Source organism: Toxotes jaculatrix, chromosome 2 (assembly GCF_017976425.1).
Source record: "Toxotes jaculatrix isolate fToxJac2 chromosome 2, fToxJac2.pri, whole genome shotgun sequence".
Taxonomy (NCBI): Eukaryota; Metazoa; Chordata; class Actinopteri; family Toxotidae; genus Toxotes; species Toxotes jaculatrix.
The window spans coordinates 7,632,749-7,651,617 of NC_054395.1; the positions used below are offsets into that span (position 1 = coordinate 7,632,749).

Consider the following 18,869-nt stretch of genomic DNA (forward strand, 5'->3'; position numbering starts at 1 on the left):
GGCCTGAAAACACCCTGAGATCCCCCTGAAGGAGATGGAGGGTGCGGCTGTGAAGAGGGATGTCTGGGCTACCTTTCTTAGCCCGCTGTCACTTCAACTGCAGCCACAGGCATTATTTTGTAAATTCACAATTCACAGTCATTATCCAAAAGTACAAAAGTGTACAGGGGTTATTCGCTTGCTGTACACTGTAGCTCTTTATGAATAATTCTATACCCTTGACTGTGAGTCAGTATATGTAGGCAAAAGGCAAAGACACTAAATCCACCAAATAGGATGAGACTTGCCAGTGTAACTAAAAGCCAGCTAAGCTGTCTAAGAAGTGCATTAGACACAGAGGGGGTGTTTGTACGAGTGTTTGTGTTAGTGGCAGTGGCAGTGATTGGTTGGGTGGTAGAAGGATTGGGGATCTTCGCAGCTTTATTAAAAACTCATTGCGTAATTCTCAGAAGGAATCTTTGTTCCTAACAACAAGCTGGGTTTTTACAATATTTCACGTTGCTGTTGGTACTGTGAACGTCTCAGGAGAGTGTCTGAAAATAACTGTGTGTGTGTGTGTGTGTGTGTGTGTGTGTGTGTGTGTGTGTGTGTGTGTGTGTGTACACTTGAGAAAAACAGAAACTTTAGGCAAAGGGTGAAGTGTCCTGTAATAGATTTACTCCCCCACAAAAACATGTTTCTTGGAAAAGCCTTTTTAACATTTCAGAGGAGAAAAAGTTCACAGTCTGGTTTTTCCACTTTTGAGGCAAAGGTGTGATCACTTCCCGGTCATCACAACATGAAAGACACCAAATCAGATTTATTGGTGTTTATACTGTATGTGTCAGGTGAGTATCATGTCAGGAGAGGGGAAATAATCAGCTCTGACACAGCAGTGTAAATTCAGCCACAGATTTGCTCCCATCAGCCAGTGAACTGCTGCAGCTTCCTGTTTACCTCCATGACAGGGTCTAAAGCTGCAGGCGTCTGTGTGTCAGCTACTGAGGCAAACCTGGTTACACCTCAAACACTGTGCCCAAGATACCAGACAGTTTAGAAAGGCTGTATAATCTAAAATCTTAGGTCAGCAATCACAGCAAAGATCCAAATGCCACAATCTGCAAAATCACACACATTTTACAATTTTCATAAGAAACTTATACTGTTTAGAAAGTATATAACCATATCTCCCTTTCAGTGGTTCTTGGTAAGAATGCCAGCTTTGTTAAGGGTACTGTCTGTGATTGTTACCTTGAAAAATGCACCCAAGAAGCACATATTTTCCCCATTTCACTTTTGGCAAGTTGCAAGCATTACCAGAGGAAATAAATCAATTTGATCCATTAAGTCCATCTGGAGCTTACATAATATGCATATGTGTAGGTGTTTGTGAGTTTGAATAGAGCAGCCGAAACCAATTAGTTTGTGGGGCAGAGAAAGGAACCTCTGTGGACTTCATGAGACTGCTATAGTGAGTAATCACGGTGAGCCCTGCATTTCCTCAAATACAGCATCAAATTACACTTAAAAATATATCTTGGGACCTGAAAGTGATCACAGCGATAACTCCAGTAAAGTTTAGCCTAACAAGATACCTGGACTTCCTAATAAATTTAACAAGCCGACTATTGATACGAGCAAAGATGTAATCTGTGTGGGAAAACAGAGAAGTGTTGACTGGATACAGTGAACAGCAGCAGTCCTGCTTCTCTTTAAGAGCTGTGTTACAAGCAAGCTTACATTACCTCTGTCTGACTTCAGGTCAGTATCAACAAGGTTGAGATTTTGTTAAATGAGCCATGGTCCATTTCATTTGTGAGGAAAGCAGAAACATTTAGAAAACAGTCATTTAAACTCAAAATCTCATCTCTGACACAATCTTGTTAGGTATTTATGTCCCGTAGCAGAAGCAGCAGCGAAAGGAATCAAACAAGTATAGGCCTTTTCCACAGCAGACATTCTGACTCGTCATAGCAGAAAAAGCACAGGTGTTATTAACTAAATTAATCAATGGCTCCATTTTATTCAAGTGTCCCAATAAGCCACTGGAGTATGACAGTGACTCAGCAATACCAGGACCCTTAGACTGAAGCAGCCAAGTAGAACTCAGCCATCATTAATTTTATCATTCACACCTTTGCTTGCCCTTCAGTGAAAAAGGCCCATTCAGAGAAGTACTACTTAGCTTTATTGTATATTGCGGTCATAGTGTTAGTGTTTAGTAGCAGTAGTAGTATTAGCAGCAGTTGTAGTACCAGTAATAGCTGTGGCAATTGTTGCAGCAGCAGTAGTAACGGCCACTGCAGTACTACTAGTATTAGCAGTAATGGTATTAGCTTAATAGTCAGTGACAGTAGCAGCAGCAGTAGAAGGATCTGGAATAGTAGCATCAATAGTGCAGTAGGCCTTGTAGTAGTAACACTAACAGTCGTAGCAGTATAGACATAGGAATACAGTAATAGTAGTAGCAGTAGCAACAGGAATATCAGTATGAATAGTAGAAACATTAGTAGTGGTATGAGTAGCAGTATTAGCAGTAGTAGTATCAGTAGCAACAGTAGCGCTATTAGTAGTAGCAGTAGTAGTAGTATCCTTGGCAATAGTAGTAGTAGTAACAATAGCCGTAGTAGTAGGCTATTCCTAAACACACCTCCTCAGTGTGACACTGTGTATCCACAGCATAATAGCCACTGACTCAGTGCTGTATACAAGTACACGCTGAAACACTCCTGATGTTTACAAGCAGGCTGAAAGTGGATCATTTATCCAAACACAGTGAAAGGTAATCTAACCTACGCAGGCAAATCAAATTAGGCTGGAGCCAGTAAAGTTCCTTCAGCCCAGCGGAGGTGTTTATATGAGGTCTGCTCAGCTGGAGTGAAAGCAAAACTTCTATTACTGATGTTATAAGGCAGCATGTAAACACACTCACTTACCCACTCAATGGCTCCCTCAGTCACTCGGTCACTTATTCAGCCATGGTCATCTGTAACAGGCAGAAAGCTCAGTGTGCTTTCTACGTATCAGGGGGGACTCTGATGAACCAAAATGCTGATGTTTGTGCTCTTATTTTTTTTCTTTTTTCTCCACAACTACAAATACAGTCGATTTCTGAGGTAATGATGTTACACTGTTGCACATAAAGTTGGGATAATTTTGTTTTCGGACACATTCCCCTTTTTATTCCTATTTATACATATCAGTAATCCCATTGGAAGAGATTGGTCAATAAAAAGATCAGAACACCGTATCTATCAAGAATAAATTGTCACAATCATTTCATGAGAAGAGGCAAAATATATGTTATTCCAACTTTATGGGCAACAGTGTATATGAAAATATTTATTCCTATGGAGCAATACTACATGACTGAATGACACTCCAATGTAATCCAAACTGAGAACGTAATAGAAACATTATACCACAGAGCATTACAATAAACACGGCTACACACACACTGGAAGACCTAATGGGAATATTATACAAGTTGCGAAATGTCAGTGTGTGTCGGCACAAGGTAAAAACTGCATGACATATCTAAGTCCTCCGAAGTTATTATGGGGGTATGGAAGTGATTTTATGATCAGGTCTCAGTAGTACACATCCTACCTCCTTCCCTCACTCACACACACACTCCCTCTTTCCATTGACGCTACAGACCCTGAGGCCGGCCTCCCTTCACCGCGAGCCAATTGCGGCGTGCCGAGCAGGCGAGCCTTCCTGAGCCGACCCCCTAATTTGACTGGTTTAACATACCCAGCTCCGATCATGTGACAGTTAAGCGAACTACCAGTCCTCTGGAGAGAGACTGACAGTGTGTGTACGCGGGCGTGTGTGTGTTAGAGAGAGAGAGAGAGAGAGAGAGAGAGTGGAGGCATACAGTTATGCAAAGACCGTGTCGTGGGGTTATATTGCCATTACGCACTATTACGCACTGACAGCTACTTTGAAGCGAGGAGCTCTCAGCGCAGAGGAGCGGGATTTTGGATTCATGTAAAGGTAAGTGCATAAGAAGTAGGGACGCTGGTGTGATTTAATAGCAGCCTGACGGTGTTTTCTGTCTGTTATTGTGGAGCGCAGTGGGAAGCATGGCTCGGCTGAGTGAATGGAGAGACATTTGATATCTGTACATATGAGAGCTTATAGCGACACTGTATGCTTTATGCATGATGCTGCCTCCCTCTCAGGAAAAATACCGTATATAATCCCCACTGCAGTCGTGTTGAGTTAATAGCCGCATCATTTAAAACTAATACGGGGACTTGTGTTGTCTTCTGTGATTTGACAAGCTGTCACAGCCCGCAGTGTTGAACACGCCACATATCCCGAGTTAAGCTCCATAACTGGCTATTCATGCAGCGTGGTGAAGATCAGGAGCGCATCACGATGTCAAAACCTGTTTGATGTTTCACGGGGGCAGGGTTACTTTAGGACAAATGACTGAAGACTTGGCCAAGCCAAGGTGTGTCCAAACTCTGTTCCAAAACTTTTTTTCTTTCCATGAGGTGTCGCCTCAATGCAGCAGCTGCAGACCCCAGACACTAAGATGTCATATGATGTTATCACATTAAGACTAAACATATCTGAGTTGAATTTTGGGGGTAGATTGATAATTACATAGCTGCACTGAAGGTGGGGAACAGCAGCAGTCAGACATTTAATGAACAGTCTTCTTGAACGTTCTTGATTGTGATATGTTGACTCAGCGTCAGTAAAGCAATTATCAAATTAATTTTTTTTTTTTTCTGAGACCTCCTGGAACCTCTGTCAGGGCTTCCCAAGGTCCCTGAACTTCACTTAGGAGAGGGCTGCTTCTCAGCTTTACAGAAGAGGGCGCACAATCATTCAGTGTTTCATGTCCACCCCCTCTTTTTTCGCCTTAGCGAAAAAAGAGGGGGTTTTAAGTGGTTTTAAGTGATTGCATTGTCATGTTTAATCGCCATAAGCCTCTCACTGCATTTCTAGCCATTTAATTATGTCTACCATTTTTAATCCATGTCAATGTAGACATGGTGCATTGTTTGTGGGCTGTTAGATGGATAAAAATAGACACTAAATCCTTCACTCATCATCCCACTGAAATCTGCTGATCTTATGCTGACTGTACCCATTGCGTGCTAACTGTGCCTCATGGTGCTCTGCAGGAAGTTTTTAACTTGTCTTTATTCTAATCTCTTAAAACATATCACCCTGTAAGTATCTACAGCTTGTGCATCATTGCAATTATTTTATAATTTCTGACTACGCTGTTACAATGGACCAGATAAAGACATTTAAATTTAAATGACAGCTGAACCATGAACCTGAACCATGTGGCTTCAATGTTCAAAGTGGTGAGAAATGGGAACCCCTGATTCCACATGGTCAGCTTGAAGGCTGAACCAGCAGCTGTGGCGTCTACACACTTACACACACACACACACAGTCTTCAAATTCCACTTCCTTCACACGTGGTTGACTTTCCTTTTGAAGTGCCATCAGCAGCAGATCTTTTGCAAAAGCAGCAGGTAGTGCAAAGAGACCTAATAATAAAAAAATTCGGTCTGTCAATTGGTTGACTTATTTTTATAGAAACTACAGGGACTGTCTTGTGAAACATTAACCTCACAGTTGAAGTCAGACAGACAGTGTTACTGTGTTGTCACGCAGGGTTTTTGGAAATGAAGCTCACCCCAGCACAAAATTTAATTTGAAATTGAGCACTGTCAGTCAGATTATGGTGCCACCAGATGGTGGATATCTTTTTTCTTATACACAGTTTTGGCTTTCCTGTGGTCCAATTTAAACATACATTTCTTTCATTGTAATAAGTTATAAACAATCATTTTTCTTTTACAGGAAGAAGAAAAAAGTTTTCATTAACATTCAGCCGATCTCCAGCAGAACAGCTTGATCTTCAGAGCAGACCAGAGTCAACTGCCATCCATCCGCACAGGAATGGTGGATCACTTGCCACTTGGTGAGGAGACCTTCCTGTATTATACCGGCTCCCCGGGGTCTGACTACAACTGCCTCTGTCGCCACGCCAGTGGTGGCGTGTCGCCAAGCATCATGGTAACTGATGCATGCATCTACCACCACCATCACCCCTACCAAGGGGTGACGGTCTCCACCTCACCTCGCCTCTCTGAGGATGACCTCAGTGACTCCTCAAGCCCTCGTTCCTCCCTCTGCTCCAGCCCTGAGTCCTCATCACCATCCTCGCGGCACTTTTTCGGCTCCAGCTACGAAAGCAGGAGCTGCAGGAGCAGTGGCAGCTGTGGCTCCTCATCAGGAGGAGAGAGTCAGGACAGCCTGCTGGACCTGCTGCTCTCACAGACCTCCCTTACCACCTCATTAAGCTCTAATGCCGGCAGCAGCTCTCACTCTTCTCCTCTTTCTTCGGCTCTATGCCTCTCCTCCCCAACCTTCTCTTCCTCCTCGTCTCTCGCCCCCCCTCTTTTACCCATGGGCCTTGCCTGGGAGTCCAAGAGGGAGCAGCGGCTGAGTCTCCTCCAGCAGCAGACCAAAGAGGACTGTTACGAGTTCCCCGTCTTCCTTGATGAGCTGCAGGATCCTGCGGCGCTCCTCTTTCAGCCTACCCTGGAAGAGATCGAGGAGTTCCTCGAGGAGAACATGGTGGTGGCAGTGGAAAAAGAAGAGGAGGGGAGTGACGAGGCAATGTCACCGACATCAGAGGATGCAGAGGCGGAGGGTTCAAGGACATTAGCGGGAGAACTTGTATCACAGAATTCAGATCAGACTGTTCCTGTGGCTCATTCTCCGCTCTCTTCCTACACAGAGACCAAACATTCACCATGTGCATCTGACATGGACAGCTCACCATCAACAGTGGATGCTAGTTGTATAACTAGTTCTAATTTTTCAAGTAGTCGAGTTGATGGGATCAAACAGGAGGACTGTGGATCATCGCCAGCCTCATCAGAAGGTACCAGTGCCACCTCCGGTGTGCCTGTCATCCTACAAATCCAGCCCATACAGATCAAGCAAGAACCGAACCCCAGTGCCATATCAGATGCTGTCACCCAGCAAACCCAACCCCAGAAAACCCAATCCCAGCCAAGCCAGGCCCCATCGGATATCAAAATTGCCCAGCTCCTGGTCAACATCCAGGGGCAGACCTTTGCCTTGGTGCCTCAGCTGCTTTCCCCAGCAAACATTAGTAGCTCAAGTAAAACTGGGAGCACTGCTTCATCCAAATTTGTCCGGATTGCTCCGGTGCCCATTGCCGCTAAACCCACTGGGCTTGGGGAAGGCGGGTTGGGTGGAGGTTCGGCTGCAGGGGTCCTCGCTGGTGGTCAGAGGTACCAGAAGAGTGCAGTAGCAGACCTTATTAAAATGCACAAGTGCTCTTTTCCCGGCTGTAATAAGATGTACACCAAGAGCAGCCACCTTAAAGCCCATCTGAGGAGGCACACAGGGGAGAAGCCCTTTGCCTGCACATGGCCCGGCTGTGGATGGAGGTGAGCAGAACCAAGTGCCAGTCATTATCTGGATAGATGAAGATAAATTAGAGCTAAGTTAGACCATCCTTGTTCCCTCCAAACTTACACACATTGCAACATAGATTTTTTTTATTGTGTTGCAAAGTTTGGATATGTGGATGGAGATGAAAGTATTGATAGATTGATGCACTTACTGCAGTTATATTTAATGCACCTGCAGTGGGAATTGTTCTATATGTTTCTTCACTTACAGAAATTACAGAGTAACCTGGGTTATCAGCTTCCGCTGTGGGAGCAATTACACACACTTGAAGACAGCTGTTGACAATTGACTTTCCCTTATGCGTGTGTAGACTTTGAAGAGATATACAAATTGCTGCAGATTAGTTTGTTGTGTAAAGAACCATTCTTTTTATTGTGGGGTTATTGCAGATAAGAAGAGACTGTGGCGCTCCAGTAAAGGTCTTAATCCATCATGTGCAATAGCATGAAAGTGTTCACTTGTCTTGTTCAGCTTCATTCCAACGTGCTGGAAGGTTTTCATCCTTTTCACAGAAACAGCAAACAGTTCAAAGACTTTAACCTCATTGGCAAAGTGTCTTTGATGTTACCACATTGTTTAAAACAACCACAGCATTGTTTTACAGGAGAACAGTAGAAAGGTTTTATGGGGCAGATAATTCAGGAGACTCAGTTTAGATAGTTTATAGATGAGTGGGAATGGCCCATCTTCAGGGAAGTTAAGTTCAAGTCTATTCACCATGGTAACAATTTGTTCTTTCCTACATGTTGCCTGTGTGTCCCACTATCTTTGTGTTTTTGTACCATGGTAAAGTTCTAGATTAGATAGAGTGCCTTTTGAAGTTGCCTTCAGACTTTGTCCCCTGTTAGTTATTCCACTTGTTTGCTCACTGTCTGCAACCACTTCACATACACACATTCATGCAGTAGAGATAAAGTGAATTATTGCAGAATCAAGTTGGAAGTTTTCACTCCGGACAAACTCTCACATCACCCAGAATTAATTTTTAAAAACTCCTTGGTCGCAGGTTTTTCTCTCCATTAATCTTTGCCGTCATCTTAGTAAGAAAATCCTTATTTAAACTCTTCTATCCAAAGTACAGATGCCATCTTGTGACCTGTTGGTCAATGAATTCCACCTCTATACATACGGTTATTGCCCAAGGGTGCGTATAGTGTCTGTTTGTGTCCTTCCACACACGGACAGAGGCAGGGTTAAATTAGGGTAAGCCTTGTGGTTAAGGTTAGGTTTAAGGGTAAAGAAGTAGGTTTAACTCAGGTGCTAGTGGACAGGTGTTTCAGTGACTCTCCCTGAAAACACCACACTCTGTGAGGAGGCTGTACGTCAAATGCAGCCATTTAACATCCTCCAAATCTGACACTTTTTTCATGATATGCACTGAGTCAGGGCTCATATTCAAGTGCATATTATATAATATGATGTTGTTGTGGGGAAAAAAAAGTCTCATTAAGTACCATTAAAAAACGTGTCAGTAAGTCCTTATGCTTATTTTAGGTTGGCTTGAGGCAAACATGTTTTTTAAACATTTAATTATTGTGTTAAATGCATTTGTAGTGCACACTTTTCCCTTTGGTAGCCTGTGAACTTGCACTTGAAGGAAAAGTTGGACATTTAGGGAAATACATTTATTCGCAAAGAGAATCAGATGAGAAGATGAATTTCAAGGAGCTGGTAGGCAGATTTTTTAACTCCGTTGGAGCCAAGCAGCATGTTTCCTCCTGTTTCCAATCTCTATGCTAAGCTAAGCTAATCGACTCCAGGCTCCCTTGTTACTGCAAAGATGTGTGAGTGATTTCGATATTATTATCTAACTCTCAGCAAGACACAGATAAGCACATTTATTTATTTTTTTGAGAGGGCAACTTGAAACATTTGGAGTCCCAATCAGCAGAGAGATGTACTGATATGAAAAAAAAAAACAGTTTGATAATTTATATACACAGAAATCCTTGACAAAACTTGACAAAGTAGAAAGCTGTTCTCCATTCATCTTCCAGCATTATGCTGCTAAGTCAGTGGCTTCTCAGATCAGGGACAGAAAACTTCAGAGAACAGTGGAGCACACTGGCTGATTTGCAGCCTTTCATAGTGTAAACAGACTAAACTTTCTGAGACTGAAGTGTCATCACAGCTGCACGTTTCAAATATGCTGAATCTACAGTATTCCAGTCAGTGAGGATAGAGTATTATTTTTAATGCAGCTTTGCTTTGTTGTTTTGGCTGACTTGTGGATAGATATAATCTTAGATAAAAATCATGCTGACTGCAGCTGAAATTTTGCTTCACCAATAGAAGCAAAGAAAAAAAAAAAAAAAATATATATATATATATATATATATATATATATATGTATGTATGTATGTATGTATGTATGTGTGTATATAAAACAGTAGCTGTTTCTACAGTACAACAGAAGCCGTTTGACTAGTTGCTTAATCCATTAACTCTCTATCTAATTCAGCCCATATATTTTTACCACATCCTTGTGTGAGTCATCACATTCAGTCAGAGTTAACAGCAGCTCCTGTTTGTGCCGTGCAAGTCTCTTGCAGTAAATGTCCACTCTTGCTGATTTTTCCGTAGATCAGCTATAAATAGATTAAAAACTAGCAATATACTTCTATAGATTTACTGTATCTTAACTGTAAGTATAATGGCTTTGTATAATAGCTTTTAGGAAACTGTAACTCAGATTTGTGGGTATTCTTTCAACCAGTTTACTTTTCGACACCCTCTAGATTCCTGCAGTCAGTTACAAAAGTATTTCCAGCACTTGATTTGTTTCAAGCTAATGATGGTGTATTTTTGCATTTTTGACTTTGTTGCATTGGTCTTTTTATGAACTGCAGGTGCAGAGGACCATGCATTTCTTCTGCAGACCTAAAAACATAACACTCCCAGTCCTCCCCAAACTGCACTTCCATAGTCTTTACATGACAGCAGCAATATAATGTATTATACAGTTGCTCTTTCCCTTCTCCTCTCCCTCTGGGACAGGAAATGGAGGTGAGCTGGTGAGTCAGCCACCCTTTACCCTCTGTAACCCTAGAATAGATCCATGTGTTGGCTCCTCTGAAGTAGAGAGGAGTGTATTTCATTGGTTGGACTCCTTCTTATAACTCAGTGAAAGTTATATTCCTTCCTTTGCCAACAGCTTTTTATACTTTTATCTCTTTCTCTTCCTTTGTCTGTACTTTATGGTTATGCTCAGATTAGGTACAGACCTGGATACATAGACAAAGTCACATGTAAACACTGAAAAGAACACATGCTGGCAACACACACGAGCATGCAGTATTTTCAGCTCAGACCTGCATGCAGATCTGTACTGGAAGGCTGGGCTCAAACCCAAACAGTTTGCTGTAAAAACACTGTGATGATGTGTTTACTTGACGTCTGTCATCAGGGCACTGGCTTGTTGTACTTGTCAGCTGATACATTCATCGTTACAACAAAGCAGTGTTGTTGGGTGGTGACAGAGCTGTCATAATTTGATTTAGATTTAGATTCTAACACTTGGATTCAACAGAGAGAGGTGGGGAGCATAAGAAGGAGTGCTTACCTATCTTCTCTGATGTGTTATTGATCCTACTGTGAAATTACAGTCTTTCCATTTTCTGGCCTCTCCAAGGAGGTCAGTGAAGTTGGAGTCACCAACTAAACAGGCTCTGTGGGGCTACAAAGGATTCAGTGTCCTGCTAAAGAACCACACGAGGAACTGAATCTGGTTCTTCTTATAAAAAAAAATCTTTTTTGACAAACCAGTCAAATGAGTTTTTATGGTTGCTTGTATATAACTTTGCATATAGGAAAACTTCTGTCAGTGATTAGTTCAGTCATGCATTAACGTGATTTTTCTTTGAACTTACACATAGTTGAAATTGAGCCACTCATAAACAGTGACAGGAGACTTTTTTTCTCCCGTCAGCTTTGAGCTCACAGGGAAAAAAAAAATTCTGTTACTGTAATTTTCCAGGTGTGTAACCAACTCGTTCGCCCCACCTTCCAGGCTGTTTTCACTATGCTCTGTTGGGTACAGAGCAGAATTTTAGGGACAAGCTAGAACAAAACCTGCGTATGTGTCTCCCACAGCGCCCACACTAATATGTATACTATGTGTCGTGCTGCAGCCACGCCAAACTGCCCGCAGGACTTAAGGTGCAAAACCCACAGTCCTCATGTGAAAAAAACACTCAAGTGATCAACAGAAGTGCCCTCCACCCTGGGAGTGAACTTAGTGACCTCACCCACCAGCCCTGGAACATATAGAGTGGAAAAACCTTAAACAAGTTGGATCAGGAGGGGGGGGGGGGGGGGGGGGGGGGGGTTAAAGAAAAAGAAGAAGAGCTATAGCAAGAGAAGGCATGAGTTAGGGAGGCAGATGGTGAGGCTATGAGAGAGATCTGGCTCATGATCAGTCTTACCCTGAAAATGTGGATTTAAAGAACAATCATGCTGTCTGTTTGCATAAGTCCTAATTGCATGTCCTGTTGAAAGATCCTCCCCTGTACAGTATGTTATAGTTGGGCTCAGGCCCAGTTTGAGTCACAAGTGTAGCTGTACATGGTTTGTATCATGCCACAGCTTAAAGCTGATATAGTGCAGCTTTAGCGTGTGATTACCCTGAGGAACAAATGAACAGTCACATAAGATGGAGCTTAAAGAGACTGATGTATTTTAATCATGACATGCCTCGCGGTGTTGTAGATTATGCAACGCTGCTAATCCCTTTAATTTATGTAGAAACTCTCATAAAACAGGCAAGTCAACACAAATAATTTGCCCTGAGGCTTTTGTTACCTGCAGTAAAAAGTAGTTACTAATGTTTAAGCTGCACTAATTAATATCTTAATATTAAAAAAGGATCATATGACTGTGTGTAATTTAAAGGGGATCACTTGAAGTGACGAACCCAGTGAAAATCACCTGACTTCAGTTCCTCTCAGCTCTTCGGTTAAAGCTCCATTTTAGGGGATCCAAGGTTCACCCCCTTCATCTTCTATAGAATGATAACAAAACAGTTTCTTCAACAAAATAATAGCATGTGTGCAACAATAATAGTCATCAGATGCAATCCATATAATTGCTTACATTGCTGGAGAAAAGTTGTAGTTACTTCAACAAGGTTGCGTTTCATCTAAATGATTGGAAGTTGCACAAAGGCAGAGCTTTTATAAATGTGTTTACAGAGAGGTCAGAGCGGTGTGGCGTCCTTGAAGAAGCTACAAGGCGTGTGAAAGCAGTGATCCTTTTACTCTTCTGTTCCTTAGCGGCACATTCAGCTGATCTCAAATAAAATAATGGATGAATGTCAGTTCTCAGCTTTGGTCTCAATAGGTTTCCATCAATGTAGAAAGAACTGTGTGGGAGGCTTAAACCTTTTAACACATTGTGCCCAAAGTTTTTGGAAAAGTGACCTCAGTGACCTGCCTGGAGTCAGCAGACACTTCGTATCCTCCCTGTTGATGCTCTCTCTGGCATCACTGCAGCCACTTTCAGCTCTTGCTTGTTGTGGGGTCTCTGCTTTTAGTCGACTCTTCATCAGTGCAGCTGGAATGCAGCTCAGTTGGATTGTGATCAGGTGATTGACTCGGCCAGTCAAGGATATTTTTGCAACCAGGCCTTTCTGTTTTTGAGGTTTGCATCTTGTGATGAATCCTCTGAGGTTCCGGCCATGATCACTGACAAGGAGACGTGTACGCCTACATCCTGGAGATCATTTGACTTTCTGTGGAGTAATGACAGTTTTTCCTCCCCATGCAAATTTTTGGCACCCCTTACCCCTGACCCTAATTTTTCTGCTCATCCACAAGACTTGTGCTCCTCAGTCTCTTTGCCATTTTCTAGTTTTCCTGTGTGCAACTGCTTTTTTAGATCGTACCCAACGGTTGATTTGATATCTCTGATATCTCTGCTTTCTTTTAGCCTCATTATTATCACATTCTCTTGCATGGTCACCTCTTTACTCCTCATACTGACAGACAACTCCACCACAATCTAAATGACAACTGTCAGCTCTCGATTAACTTTGAGCCACGCGCAAGCTCTTTTGTGCATTAACTAATGTTGAAACAAAGCACAGTTACTCACAGCACATTTAGTAGCCAGGTGTCCAAGCTGAGACTTGGCTCTTTCATGTGGTATCCACTATTTTATTTCAAATTGAATTATTTGAAGCACAAAACCCAAAGAACTTATAAACAAGCTCCTCTGAAGTCTTTTGAGTGGAAATTATGAATTAAATGAATGTGCTGCTCAGAGTTCACTCAACTCAGGTTACTACAAAAAAGAAGAAACACAATTAGCATATTAGCAGGCTTCCCAGCATGCCTTTTCTCAGAGTGAAAACTCTTCAGAGACCCCTCTGTTTTGTAGTTTCTCCCCAGAATAACGAAGACAGAAGTACTGAATTCAGTCTCTTCCCTCATACTCTCAGAATTGAACAAAGTCGCTGCGATCAGCCTGACATGTTGTTAACTTTGGTACAAAGTGATTCAGACAGGATTGTTAAGAAGAAGCACTAACACTTTAATTCTAACACAATGGGCTGAGGCACACTTTACATAACAGGCCACATTAGTTATGTTGAAATGGATGTTGAAGTTCAAACAGCTGCCAAGGGCGTTCAATGAATTAACACATTCATATCACATATAGCTTAAGTCAGGATGTTATAGTCGTTGGAATGAAAATGGGTGTTTAAGTATTAGCCGAGTGAACATTCACTCAGGTGCAGGTTAAAAAGATCTCAAAACCAAACAATCAACCAAATGAATCCGCAGAGCTGAGTGTTTGTTTTGAGGTTCTTGGCTTTTCAAATTCCACAGCTTAGCTATATAAGCTGCGCCAGTTATCTTCTGTTTTATTACTGGGCCATTAAAATGATGAATAGTCCAGTTGTGTAATCCACGTCTAGAGTGGAAATGGTTTGACATAACTGTGAGTGACGTCTTTACATCTCTGTGAATTATCACCTTCATGCCTTCGGCCTGTTGCTGCTACTGGAAATGTGCCTGGAAATTAATCCGTGTTACAGATTAATCTGATTTTAACAGCTTTACTAATATATACAGACACACACACACATATACAAGAGGCAATACTCTATCATCCACTTAACCCTTCACTGTCATGATATCCAGGCTGGACACAGCCACTAGAGACCAGAGCGGCGCAGGCCAGGAATAGACTGGGCTGGGATTTGCAGTGCTCATGTGTTGAGCTAAATATGGGACGGCTCTTTAACTTCACAGAGAAGACACAGGGCAAAACACATGTACAGCGTCACACCTCTCAGATTACCCTCATATAAAACAGCTTGACATGACTTTTATGTTATTTGGCTGCTTGAATCATGACTGCATTCATTTTTTTTTATTTGTAGGAGGGGCTGCATACACACACACTGGTTAATTTATGCACATAAGTGAGAGTATTTCAAACTGACAGAGAAACTGTAAAACTTAAAAGTTAACACTTAGCAGTTGACTGGCGGGACTGAAACACAAAAACTGTAAGTGATGAGTGTGACATTATTGTTGAAAAGATCCTTAATGTTCAGCAAAATTTGATAGATTTAATAAATCACATCCTGGGTTTCCTCATGACAGGTTCTCCCGGTCCGACGAGCTGTCCCGACACCGCCGCTCCCACTCGGGCGTGAAACCATACCAGTGCATCGTATGCGAGAAGAAGTTTGCCCGCAGTGATCACCTGTCGAAACACCTCAAAGTCCACCGCTTTCCACGAAGCAGCAGGACAGGACGCTCTGCAAACTGACCCCCCTGACCCACTCTGACGGACTGACGCTAAGCGGGGGTGTGGAGGGTAGAGGGGGGTGGTGTATGTGTATGTGTGTGTGAGAGAGGAAAGACGGGGGGAGAGTCCTAACACCCTTTAAAGGAGTCTGTACAGGACTCTTTATGCTCTTGTGTGTTTATGTTCAAATATGTACGCGTGACGTACGTTCATGGTACTGTGATAATTTATTGGGTGGTGAGGAAAAGACTGTAAAAACTAAACTAAAACAGAAAACTGTTACTTGACATAACACCCTCACAGGTGGAATAAGCTTCTTGTATATTACAACGTTTATTTGTCTCACTCAAATCTTTTAGCTACAGTAATTTTGAAGAAAGATTTGCCAATCAGAGTATTTTTAAACTCTGAGGTGTGTGTTATTACTAATGTTTGAGTCAAAAGCCTTATATCAACAAAGGCTGTGATAAATGGGGTATGCTACTTTTTTCAAACCCCCAGATTTCTCTTCCCTTCCTGGAGCCAAATGTTGTTTAAAAGTGATATTAACAAAAACTCATCGCTTACTAGCTTGAATTTCATTTGTTGCCCAGCAACAAGAGCCTACTGGACATTGTATTAGGAAGCATTGGGATCTACGGGGCGGTTTCACAAGTTCTCCACAGACAGCAGAGTAAATGATGCATCAACATTCCTTTAGCTTTGACTCGGTCGCTTTGTTGCCTTTGAGTCTCGTTACAGGAAAAAACACTGTAGTAACCTCAAACACAAGAACAAAGCTCATGTTGAATTACTGCTCACCAACAAAGATCAAACATTATAATATGTAATTTGCACTGGTGCATATGAAATGTTTGGTTTCTGCCCATACTGAGTATTCTGAATATTGTGCGTAGCTCTGTGTCATTTTTATGATCTTTTGGATTAAAACAGACGAGGGTGCTACATCCAGTGATGATCTGCTAAATAACTCAAGCCAAGATTGTTTTCTAGTTTTATGCTGTTATGTGATGCCATATCATGTGTTACTTTATTTACTTCATGTCAGTGCTGTCAACAAAACATAAAATAATACAAAATGGCAAGTTCACATGGCAAAGACACACAAGGAAAGTCTGGTGTCACAGTGAGTCGGTCATTTATCATCACGCTGAACATCTTGAGCGCACAGATCTTTTGCCTTTTCTCTTGCCAAATCAAATTTCTTTTTTTTTTCTTGTTCTCGCAGAATTATTTCAATACAGATGCATTTTTACACTTTATATGAAATGAAAGAACAAGATTTACCTATCAAATTTAACTGGATTTTTCTTTCATACTTTATTTGTTGAGACTGGAAGTGTGTGTCATTAAAAAAAGCAATGGCACTACATTAGCACCAGCAGAGAAGAGTTATAGCCACCACAAGCTACTGGTTATAACAGACCGAATATTCCTTATGAATTAAACTTCTCATTTGCAAGAGAATTGATTTGTTATATCGTCTTTCAAAAGTAACAGACTGGCCTTACATATATGGAATATTTTGCACCTACCTTAAAGGGGAATCAAGTGAAATATGGCTGAATTTGTTCCCCCTGAAGCTAGTTCTCTAGCAAAAATCAAGTTGCAATATATTTCATTATATGAAAAAATGAAATTAAATGATTTACATCTAAAATTTAACTGGAATTGTAAGCATCATTACAGCATCGAATAACCAAATAACCAGTTCACAGGGAATCTTTATGAATCCCTTTCATTTTCTTTGGTCTTAGCCCAACATGTCAAGGTTCAAAGGTTAATAGAAAATTGAAAAGCAGTCTCTCCCTGGTCTGTGAAAAACCTGTCCAAACATGGGATACCTTTGTCTTGTACTGTAAGGGAACAGTGACTGTTTTGTTTTTTTGGTCATATTACATTTTTATGTATAGATTACCTTATTTTGTGTTGCTCTGCATCTCAGTTGAATTAAACCAAACGAGTCATGGGAGGGACATAAAATGCCTGCTGCACAGAGTTCAGAGAGGGTTTCCTGTGTCATAAGGTCGAGGATCAGTTGACGGCATTCAGTACTGAAATGGTTTGAGGGAAGGATGTTAAAATTTGAACTGGTTTTTAGAAATATTTGATATGCTGAAACCTACAATGCCAAACCCTTCGAGTGTTTGGTTCACAGCACCTGATGCTGTATGGAGGAAGTGTATTAACTCTGTCAAGCATTCCTTCCATACAATCAAAAGAAACACTTTTCTGAATGGGTGACACGTGTGAGCCCATGAATGTATGTAAATACTGTATATGCATCTGAACGGAGAACTGAAATATTCTTCTAGTGATTTCTGCGATTGTGAAAGATTTTTAAGAAAATGTAAAGCAAGTGTACATAACATGATAATTCAAATATATAGTGAAAAAAACGTAGCATCTTTTTTTGTCAGGTGTTTACATGACACATTATTAAAAAGGCTGATGAACTCTTTCATGGTACATCCACTGATTAGCATTTTAAAAAAAGACCTATTTTCAAAATGACAGTTTCTTGACTTGCACTCATTTTAACAAAGCCATGTAGAATATTGTATTATGAAACATGCGATAAGTCATTTTCAAATGTGTTCTGTAAACGCTCTACGCAAAAAGAACTGCTAAAAATGTTATATTTTTGCTTTTGTTCTACTACGTAAAACACATTTACAATAAAAAATCCCAAAGATGTGTTTTGTATTACTGTTCAAAAGGCCAATAACAGTTTCCATAGACTCCTGCTTTACATTGCTGTCCTCATGTTTCCTTCCTACTGAGTGTTAATTTCGTGTTGAGATAAAAGGTTCAATGAAAGGCATCTGCAGACCACCAAAATAAGAATAGTAGAGATGAGTCACAAAATCATCAGACTGACTCAGTAATGTCAGTTGCACAGTAATATCTACACAATCTACATTTGCCAATATGAGCTAACTTTAGCCACCATAAGCTACTGGTCATACTGGACAAAGAAAGGCTGTACCAGCAAAAAAAAATTAAGTATATTAAATGGAGCAAGGGAGTCTTTTATAGCTTATGAATTGAATTTCTAATTTGTAAGAAAATGAATGTGTTGTAGGCTCAGAAGCTGCATACACTTGCTTTAATATGTGGAATATTTTGTACCTATCGCATAATGGCACCAGTGAAAAATGGCTTTCAATTAGCTTCTGTTGGAACTGAGTATCAACAGACCTCTTCCACATACAGAGGACTGTAGTTACTGGCACACAGAGTAATGCGTCACAATATGGTAGGCTCGCTAATTAGAAGACAGATCAAAACAAACCACATATTTCAACTCATGATGTCCTGTTTACGAGACAGGCACATGAACCAACCAAGCCACAGCCACACTGTGAGAAAGTGTGAGTGTACATTCACTGCTGCTTTTAAATGTCATCTAATAATTTACTCTTTAATCAACTGTAATAACATAGTGAACACTTGACTGTAAAATAAGTCCTTTCAAAATGAGAAATACAAAATGCCCAGTGTTTAATTATTATGTCAGGACTCCACTTCTACACCGCTGATATGACAGACATACAGTATATTAACATATATTAACATATAGAAACATATACAGTATATGACAGTACTGGAGAGAGCACAGTTCTGAACATGCAGTCAATCCC

The 18,869-nt window shown here is 41.2% G+C and overlaps 1 protein-coding gene across 1 annotated transcript; it reads left to right on the forward strand.

Annotated features, from left to right (window-relative positions):
* The first annotated feature begins 3,735 nt into the window (after positions 1–3,735).
* LOC121191019 (Krueppel-like factor 15) lies at positions 3,736–17,920 on the forward strand. Its single transcript, XM_041052073.1, has 3 exons — positions 3,736–3,978; positions 5,818–7,442; positions 15,078–17,920. Exons 2-3 carry the CDS (start codon positions 5,917–5,919, stop codon positions 15,244–15,246), a joined length of 1,695 nt encoding a protein of 564 aa, XP_040908007.1. The 5' UTR covers positions 3,736–3,978; positions 5,818–5,916; the 3' UTR covers positions 15,247–17,920.
* Positions 17,921–18,869: the final 949 nt, after the last annotated feature.